General features: G+C 34.5%; 2 protein-coding genes across 3 annotated transcripts; one reads left to right on the forward strand and one right to left on the reverse strand.

The window, feature by feature from the left end:
- The first annotated feature begins 682 nt into the window (after positions 1-682).
- Positions 683-1,916, forward strand: LOC145611783 (uncharacterized). The gene is made up of 2 exons (XM_081667153.1): positions 683-1,133; positions 1,500-1,916. Exons 1-2 carry the CDS (start codon positions 841-843, stop codon positions 1,756-1,758), a joined length of 552 nt encoding a protein of 183 aa, XP_081523279.1. The 5' UTR covers positions 683-840; the 3' UTR covers positions 1,759-1,916.
- An 804-nt stretch (positions 1,917-2,720) lies between these two features.
- LOC145610104 (arginine--tRNA ligase, chloroplastic/mitochondrial-like) lies at positions 2,721-9,351 on the reverse strand. Of its 2 annotated transcripts, none has more exons than XM_081665366.1 (18): positions 9,155-9,351; positions 8,854-8,924; positions 8,633-8,766; positions 8,459-8,534; positions 8,273-8,374; positions 7,972-8,187; positions 7,444-7,524; positions 6,076-6,159; positions 5,546-5,650; positions 5,142-5,320; positions 4,848-4,932; positions 4,465-4,651; positions 4,219-4,288; positions 3,762-3,831; positions 3,540-3,629; positions 3,352-3,420; positions 3,128-3,226; positions 2,721-3,024 (listed from the first exon to the last, which is right to left on the reverse strand). In XM_081665366.1, the coding sequence occupies exons 1-18, from the start codon at positions 9,261-9,263 to the stop codon at positions 2,914-2,916; spliced, it is 1,938 nt and encodes a 645-aa protein (XP_081521492.1). In that variant the 5' UTR covers positions 9,264-9,351; the 3' UTR covers positions 2,721-2,913. The 2 variants fall into 2 exon arrangements, with proteins under 2 accessions (XP_081521492.1, XP_081521493.1); XM_081665367.1 differs by having other exon boundaries at positions 8,854-8,928; positions 9,155-9,294.
- Positions 9,352-9,628: the final 277 nt, after the last annotated feature.

The following is a 9,628-nucleotide window of genomic DNA, read 5'->3' on the forward strand; positions in this document are numbered from 1 at the left end:
TTCCTTAATTTGGCTATATTTCTAAGCAAATACGCAACTCTCCTCAAATGAAAATGTTATCTTGATTTTCTCTATCATAGGATTAGCTTTAAGATTAGTTTAAATGAATATTGTTTCTATCCTAGGATTCAATAAATTTATACAAAAAAAACATGTCTAATAAAATGGTATTGGAAGATTGCTTTACAAACATTCCTCTTTAAGCAAGTAGGCAACAATTTCAAACTGTAATTTTGAGCAAAAAGTGCACAAATTCAACAGTAAAATGTTTGCACAATGTTATCACTTTGAGAGGCAAAAACATGCCCAAAATCGGGCAAAATAACCGAAATAATCTCATCCACTAAAGAATAAAAGGAAAAAAATAAATATTTAATTGTGTGACTCAGCTAAGAGTGTCTTCAAATTTGACCTTATCCATTTTCTTGTGAATTGGGAAATCCTAGACAACTTCAAAACTTGATAATGACAAGGCTCAAGATAAAAGCAAAAGTGTAATACTTAATCAATTTTTTTTAATTAAATTATTACTAATTTAAATTAAAATTAATTTAAAAAAAAAATTTAACTTAAGAAGATAAAAATAAAAGCACACCTCAGCATTATTTATATACCTTATCAAAACTGTACATGTATTTCCTCCCCAATCCATGACTTGATACCTATCCATATAATATTCTTTTATTTTTTTTGGAATTATTTGTGTTATCAATATTTATTATTATAATAATTATCCAAAAATGTCACCTATATATAAATAGTTTGCAGCATGGGTGTGTTATAACCAGAGGAAAATTTTGCTATTACTTGAAGCCAAGAAATTCTTAACAAAAAAAAAACATGGGAAAACAAGAAGAATCAAAGAATAATTTTCAATTAATTCCAACACCTGAGGAAATGATTGCAGCAAACAATTTTGAGCAAAAAAAAAGTTGTAATTTTTTCAACAAATCATCAGAGAAATTATCATTAGGAAGTAGTAGTAGTATTAGTAGCTGTGATTCAACCACAACTTTTGAATCAAATTCATCATCTTCATCAGATTTAATGGAGGATGCTACTTCTACATCATCTTCTTCTACAGATGGACCTTTGTTTCATTTGTCAGATCTCATGGATAAACTTCCTATCAAGTAAGTAACATTTTCATGGCTCTTTTGTGTTTTTTCTTTTTACTTGCGTATCATGTTCTCGAGTGTAAGATCTAAGTATTCGTTTTATTTGGGTTGAAAATTATTGTTTATAGCTTTCTCTTTTTTATTGAAAAAGAACATGTAATTAGAGCATGTTATGCATCATGTTCTCGAGTGTAGGATCTTAAAGTTGTTTTTTTCGGTTTAAAATTTTGTATATGTGATGGGATTTGGCAAATTTGCACAAAACAGAAAATGGGTATTTTACTATTTTGATTTCTGCCATAATTATTATTATGTTTGTCATTTTCTTTTGAGTGAATGTAATTGAATATTATGCTAAACAAAGCTTTAATCTTTTTACAGAAAAGGGTTATCAAAGTATTATTCAGGGAAATCAGAGTCATTTACATCACTAGCAAGTGTGGAGAATTTGGAAGATCTTGTGAAGAGAGAAAATCCGTACAGAAAAAAGATGAAATTATGCAGGAATTATTTCAGTCCAAAACCAACAATTTCAAAGAAAGTTTATTCAAGAAATTCTTTTTCTAGAAATTGTAGCAGTAATCTCATGTCTTCTGCTTGCAGACCACCTTCTATACCTCCTATGTTTAAGGAATGTTAATTTCATCCAATTTTTATTTTTTTTGGTTATTTCTTTTTTTAGAATAATATTAATTTTAAGGTAAATCAGAAAATTTTGTACGGTTAGCAATCTGCCTGTTCCAGTGTTCACTGCTGCAAGTGAAAAGAGTTAAAAAAAATTTGATGATTTTTTCTCAATTTTCTGGTTCGTAATCCTTTATCGCAAATTATGTTAACAATTTTGAGAGAATTATTATTGCAAATCAAGTTTCGCAAAGGTAATGATGCATCGTAGGAAAAGTGTTCCCTTGTATACTTGTATGGTGTATTCCATCTTGGTACGCTATATTAAATAAGCTAACAACATTCCCTACCCGCTTAACATGTGAAATAACAAGTGCATTAAATGCATATGAGATTTCGCCAGTGTCTTCATAAATCAAGAAGAGAAGGTTTATGTCATTGTGTTATTGTTTTCACAACTTTGAGGGCATCACATTGAAACCAAACAATATCATAACCAGAATGGCGAGCGAGTAGCAAACTAGACTGATCATTTGCCACCTCTGCAATCTCTGCCTCCCAATTCATCGCCACCCTTATTGCAGCCACATGAACTCGACCCATCTGAATGATCACCTTGAACCCAACATACAATCCCGCAACAATGTGAGAATCTATATAAAATTAACAATTTTAGAGGATGACACCAATCTGAAGGCTGAAGCTACGACAAACAAGGCAATTACAGCTATTTGTTCGTGTCGTGATGCTGGGCAGCAATTATAGGTGGTTGCTGGTGGTAATAGGCGATGGCGATGCAACAAGTGAGGGTGGCAGCCACAGGGGTACAAGACATTGGTGTTATAAAAGAGTTTTTAGGGTGGTGCAGGACAGGCCGGGGAGTATTATTTTTAGTTAATTATAGTATTACGATTACCATTAAGGAATTCCCTATGAGAAGGAATCATATAATTAAGAAATTTGTGCAAATATAGCCAATTTTGCAAAATATAGGAATCTGCCATGAACAATCTCAAATGATTCAAAGCACTGCAAGAGAAGGATCATTTCCTTTTGAACTCTTGAATGAGTATTTCTCGGTGTACACTATAACAATGTGACAATCAAGTCAAGAACAAACTCCAAAAATGTTGATGCCCTCTAAAAATACATCAGGAACTACAATAACTTGTCATATCTGGTAGACGGGGGTAATTCCAAGAAGCTTAAAGCATTTTCTCATGACCACAGCAGTTGCTTCACACAGCAAGAGCCTGCTTGTTTCTTCCGGTGAGCCAACCACCTATAAAGTCATAAGAAAAGATCAGAAGGTTTTCCAGCCACGGCCTCAATTGATCCAAACAATTGTAGTTCCAGTAAAGATAGATAAAGAGTGGATTCCATACCTGACAATTGGAGTAGAACTTTGTGAAGAACTCTGACAAGTTATACAAGTACTCACATATCACGTTTGGCAAGAGATTGGTACAGGCTTCTTCAACAATCTGACCAATTTTTAAGAACAGCAGACATACTATGTCAACATATCTTCAAATACTGAAATTCTGTGCAATTGCCAATATGAGCAACCTGAATACAGCTTGCCATCTAGTGATGGAATTAGTCTTACCTCAGAAAAATGAAGCAAATGAAGACCCAAAGCACGCTCATCAGAGTGATCCAAAACAACTTCCTCATTCTGTTTCAGTTTGTTGATTAGTTAGACATCAAGTGTATGGTGCAAGAGCGACTTTCATGAATTTCATCCATTGATAATAATAATAATTATTATAAGAATAATAATACACACACACACACCTTCTTCAGCTCCTCGATGTCTTTACCAGACTTCCGAATAATAGAACAAATTCGAGCATGGGCATAGAGTAAATAGACAGCTGTATTTCCCTACAACAAAATTGCATGAAATTGATCAGTTTTCAGCAAAGGCAAGAGATAAGCTTCAACAAACCACGGCACTATGCAAACCCAAGATCCCCCAGAAGAAGCAGAAAGAAGATAAAAGACAGCAAAAGGTACCTTATCACTAAGCATCTGATCAAAGTTAAAGGTATAGTTAGTGAGTCTGTTGTTCTTCAAGTCAGCATACCTGCATAAGACATCGAGGGAAACAAAAAAAATTAATCTATTTAGCCATGAATCCATGATGATAGTCATTATCAGTTTATCATTTTAACAATAATATTATGAACAACCAACATAATATCTAAGCAAAGCATGTATATATTGCAGTAATTGGCACAATGTTCAGTAAAATCAACAGCCCTGTGAGCCCTCTGCCCTCCTAACAAATATTAAGTCTTCTTGAGCCAACGAGAAGTGCAAACTAGCACAATAGTCCCAAGGAAAGGGAAATAGCTAATAATAATTCTGCTTCCTTGCCATCCTTGGTCAGCTAGAAGAGGGCAATAAGGAAGCAGAGATAAAAATATGCAATGATAATGATAAAAAAATAAACAGGAATTACAGAACTTACTTAACCGCCCCATAACCGACAGCTTCTGCAGTTTGCAACAATTGCTCCTCAGACCACTCCTTATCTTTACCTATTAAAAACATAGCCTCAATGTAAAATTTGGCCTAAAGTTCCAGAAGATAAAAGCACAAAGCAATACAATAAAATGCACAAGTCTGCCTAAACTTTTGAGCAATAACCCAGAAAAGGAAGTGGAAATTTGAATACATGGAATTATATAAACATATCAAAACTAATTAGTGCTACCTCGCTCAATAAGAGCTTCTTTACTCCGATCTTTGGCCTCATCTAGTAAATCAACCAAACGGACTACTTCGGTGCTTCGAGTTCGGAAACGCTTTCCATCATCTCCTAGGACAAGACCAAAGCCAACATGATTAACTTTGGGGTACTTATTGTCACCGCTTGGAAGCCAGCCAGCGAGCTTTGCAGCCTGTGAAATTTTTGTTTAAACACAAAAGGCACAAATTTTATCAATGCATACATGCAAAAATGTACTGACAAGAGTGGCAACCAAGTCACACATAATGGTAGGCACTAAGCATCATCGAAGAAATCATTAGTATCTACAAACTACTGAAACACCAAATACAGTTACGCAAAACAATATGGGAAAAGAAAATACTTACATGGAAGAACATTTCAAAGTGCTCACGCTGACCAACATCGGTTACATATATTATCCATTCGGCTTTTTCTTCATTAAGGCGGTACCTTCCATGAAATAAATAATTGGAGGTATTAGAAAGACATTATACTAAGTACTTCTAAATGGGTCAAATGAGGCAAGCGAGATTTACAAATAGGCATCTGCCATACAAGAATGGTAAAGACAATGATGGGTTATATGCTTAAAAGAGAAAACCATCTAAAAGACTAGAATTTGACATTTACAATTAGTTTAATTTACTATATACACTTACCAGAGAGCTGTTAAATCAGTGGAAGCATAATTAAAACCTCCATCTCTCTTCACAACTATAAGAGGTATTTGTTTGCCTTCGATAAATATAACCTCAGCACCCTCACTTGGTTCAACTAAACCTTTACTCCTCAAAATATCCAAAACTTTTGGTATATACGGATTATAGAAGCTTTCTCCCTGACACAAGCAAAAAAAAAAAAAAAAAAAACAGAAAGATTGTACATAGTCTTAGTCTCTTAGATCAAACAATAATGGCAAGAGGAAAATGCCAATTGTATGTAGCATGCACATAACTTTCATAGCTAGCACACATAGTATTGACTATGTAGTACATAGGTGTTTTTTTTTTTTCTGTGGAAGAAGTATTGACATAGTACATAGCTTATAAACTAGGAAAAATACCTTTTCTTCTAACTGTACTCCGAGGCGTACATAGACCTTCTGAAATTCCCTGCGACTAATTTCACAAATTTTTGCCCATGCTTCACGATACTTTGAATCCCCACCCTATGTAAAAGTAAAAATGTAAAATCCATTAAAATAAAAAAAAAAAAAAAAAAGTAATATAAACTATAATAAAATAAAAGGCTACTCCCTCCATTAGCACTAAACTTGGGCAAGTAGTTTCAAGATTTCTATGGTACGAGGCTATGTTGATTGTGTTATTATAATGCGAACATGCGGGGGGGGGGGGGGGGGGGGGGGGGGGGGGGGGGGGACAATTAAATATTGGTGGAAACTTGCAAATTATATAAGTGTTTATGGGCAATGTTGCAAGTACTATGATTGTTCTGCATTGGAGGGAGTAAAAAACAAACTAGCTCCTCTTTAACGAAAAATAAAGACAGCCAACCTCTGGTCAAGGAGAGGAAGAATACAGACTCCCCTTCCTAACCTGACAAACTTACAAACAGCAAAAATTGATTGCATACCTGAAGGCTCACCACAGCCTTTTGTGCCCTTTCCTTGAACTCGGGGTCATCATCAAATCTCTTCTTTGATTGCTTGTAGAAGCCCTATAAATGCATCATCCTAACTGTCAGGTCAGAACTACAATCTTCCTAAATTATCATCAGTCAAGTATAGCATAACTTTCTACATTATACAGGCGTAAGGAAAAAAGTAAGGTAAGGGCAAGTATACAACTGCATCCTAACAACAGAGACAATATCGATACTTCAACTAATAGCAGTTTTCCAACTTAAATTTTAAGAGAAGGATGAGCATAATGCAGAGAGAGCAGGATAATGGTGAGAGATGAGAGAAACAAAATAGGAATCATTGCATCTTTTGGATGAATGAGATCAACAGAAAAATAATATTGCAACACTTGATACTATCACCAAACACCTTTTTCGACTCTTTTGTTTTTCCTTATTGCCACATGGCCCCAAAGAAGAAAGGTAGATAAAGAAATTAGTAATAGCTGCAAGACCAAATTGCTGCTTGTTCTGGATCTATCAGTCACCAGCTGAGGTGAAGTGGAAGTAATCTCACTGTTCCCCAGCACCACCTCTCCCGCTTCATTACCTTAAATACACTTAAAACCTTCCCTTACGATCTCCTGCAACTTCTGAAGGCTATCGTAACTTCGGAACTATCGTCGGTGTCAAAAGGTAGAAGTAATCCCCAACACCTAGCCTCCCCCACTCCTTTAACTTTGATACTCTTAAGGCCTTCACAATGTAAAGCAAAGTCTCTCTCACTTCATTATTTCAAGCAACTACAACCCCAACCTTACAGACAGTTGCAGTGAGAATAATCACATAAACGAGGATGAAGGCGTTCCTGATTTATGATTCATGTTAGCATATCTACTTAAACTAGAAAAATTCAGACATAGTTGTCATGAACAGTTAATTTTCTTGGTCTGAAGATGCCATAAGCAATAATCATTCATCAATGTTCAGTGGTTGCCTTGATTACAGCATATTGGAGAAGAAATTTTTTTCACAAAAATAAACCGACTGAACTTAAGGGGCCTAAACTATCAGTCTGTTGCCCTAAAACATCCTTTCACCATAGCCTCTCTACATGCAGTAGTGCAGTACTATATGCTTAAGCTTCATTTCTTCAAATGATTAATTTGTCTTTACAATACTCAAAGGATTAAATCACATCAAACCATATTAAGAAAGCTGTTCTAGTTGACCAATGTCATCGAAAAACTACATACTTTGAAGTAAATTCAGCATACATGCATAGTTCAAAGGCCCATAATCATTTTTAGTGGAAAAGCAAAAGGCATGGAATTTCTAGCTCCAATGAATCAATGAATACACACCAATTCGTCCACATACCTCAAGATCTTTGATTGGAAGTTCATTTTCATTTTCCCATTGTGGAAATTGTTCAAACAAGAACTCAATCAGCATACCAAACTGCAAAAAATTAAGCAAGTTTTAGGCATAAAGAAAATCAAAATATAATTGTGTTCTGATGACAAGTAGCATAAGATTTTCATGAATGTCTTATATCTGTGTCATTTGTTGTATAAATATTTTACTATACATTTAGTATCATTACATGCTGACAAATCTAAAATTAGAACGTTAGAGAAATAGTAGATTACTAGTTTCGGCCTCGTGCAATGCACGGATTTATAGAGTATGATATAATAATAGTCAGAGTTAATTGAAATTAAATAACTTATGTAACACTTTTTTATTTTTTAATTTGAATTTATTAATGTCTATCCTTCAAAATTTTTTTAAAAGAATTTTTTTTTTAAAAAAAAAAAAAAAAAGTAGAGCATTTTGGAGGGAAAATTTTTCACAAAATCACGCCAAGTGTCCCCTCCGGAGATGTCAAAAAGTTTTAGAGTTTACCTGTGTACCCCAATCACCAACATGGTTTCTCCGAAGAACTTCTACACCAGAAAACTCTAGCATACGGGCCAGTGTATCTCCGATGATGGTTGACCTCAAGTGCCCAACATGCATCTCCTTTGCGATATTGGGTGAAGAGAAGTCTACTACAGCTCTTTTAATTGGCAACTTTGGAGCCCATGTCTCAATACCTTCTGCAAGCATGTTTTGGATGCTCTGTAACAATCATCTCAATACGTAAGCAGATATGCATATACATAAAGAAAACAATACAGGCAATACACAAAACTAACAAGATCACCTTTGCTAACCATGACTTTGACAAGACAATATTCACAAACCCAGGTCCCGCAACAGAGCAACTCTCTATCAACTCGGATTCAGGTAAGTTTTTTATGATAGCCTAAATGATCAGAAACCAATAGTGAAAATTCCTCAGACAACTAAAATAAATCAGGACACCACATACATTACATAAAACACATACCTCGCCAACCGATCTGGGGTTCTTAAATTCAGTACTCTTCCCCTTAATCTTAGAAAACACACTCATTGCATTATTACTGCAACAAGAAAACACATTTTTCTTCAACATACAGCATACAGAAACAGTTCCTTTCAACAAGCATGAAACTCAATGATCATCAAATTATAACTTTACCATTGATAATCACCAAAATTTCCAGTACCAACAGATATAATCGGCTCGATATCGGCCTCACTCGGGACAGTCGCCCGAAGCGATCTCTCAAACACTTTAGCCAACTGCCGTTTCACATTCCCAGCACCATCTTCCTATATAATCATCATTCCAACATTACTACAAGCAATAAAAACAAAACCCCACAAAAACCCACATGCTAAAAATCAATTTAAACTTACAGCTGCCATTGTTGATAAAGCTTGTATTCTACTAGCAACCAAAACCCTCTTACTTGTTCTCCTTAAGAAACCTATCTAAGTTTCAACAATCAAACAAACAAAATTCACCCAGTAAATTACAATCAATTCCACAATAACAATTACATAAAATACATAATCTTGAAATGCAATCACTAAATTAAGATTCAAATGAGTAAAATATGGAAATGCAATTGCTGAATTAAATTAAATTCCAATGAAATAATAAGTTGAATTAAACGATTTTACAGTGAAGGATAAGTTAAGGAGAAAGAGGGGTTACCGGAAGAGGAGAGAGAAGGAGCAGAGGTAGAGAGAGAAAAATGGTGTAGAGAGAGAAAGTAGGAAGAAGAAGAAGCCGGCGTCAGAAATGAGAAAGCAGTATTCTTCATCACCTTTGTTGGTTAAGTTTCTGCTTTTAAGACTTTCTCGCTCTAAACTTGACGTCTCTTCTCTATCTCTCTAGGGTTTTTCGTCTTCTATTTTCTGTTTTCCTTTTTTTTTTTTTTTTTATTGAGTGGCTTTTTTTTCCTTCATTAATTTCACAAATTCTTATTTTTTGTTTTTTTTTTTTAAATAACAAATTCTTATAGTACTTCTGTTACATATTATTTGCAACGATTAGACATTTTCTCTCTTTACTTTATGTCAAATCGTTGCAAATAATATGTAACGGAGGTACTACTCCCTCCGTCCCTAAAATACATTCCTCTTTCTCTCTATTATGTGAGGAATTAATGCTACAAAGATGAATGTA

Source organism: Chenopodium album, chromosome 24 (genome assembly GCF_948465745.1).
Source record: "Chenopodium album chromosome 24, dcCheAlbu1.1, whole genome shotgun sequence".
Classification (NCBI taxonomy): Eukaryota; Viridiplantae; Streptophyta; class Magnoliopsida; order Caryophyllales; family Amaranthaceae; genus Chenopodium; species Chenopodium album.

What these genes read in the sequence shown, in the direction of transcription:
- LOC145611783 (XM_081667153.1), top strand. Translation starts at nt 841, where the DNA reads ATGGGAAAACAAGAAGAATCAAAGAATAATTTTCAATTAATTCCAACA. An exon ending in ATGGATAAACTTCCTATCAA is followed by an intron (nt 1,134 to 1,499) that starts GTAAGTAACATT and finishes ATCTTTTTACAG; the next exon opens with AAAAGGGTTATCAAAGTATT.
- LOC145610104 (XM_081665366.1), bottom strand. Translation starts at nt 9,263, where the DNA reads ATGAAGAATACTGCTTTCTCATTTCTGACGCCGGCTTCTTCTTCTTCC. An exon ending in CTTTATCAACAATGGCAGCT is followed by an intron (nt 8,767 to 8,853) that starts GTAAGTTTAAAT and finishes ATGATTATATAG; the next exon opens with GAAGATGGTGCTGGGAATGT. An exon ending in AGTTCTACTCCAATTGTCAG is followed by an intron (nt 3,025 to 3,127) that starts GTATGGAATCCA and finishes ATGACTTTATAG; the next exon opens with GTGGTTGGCTCACCGGAAGA.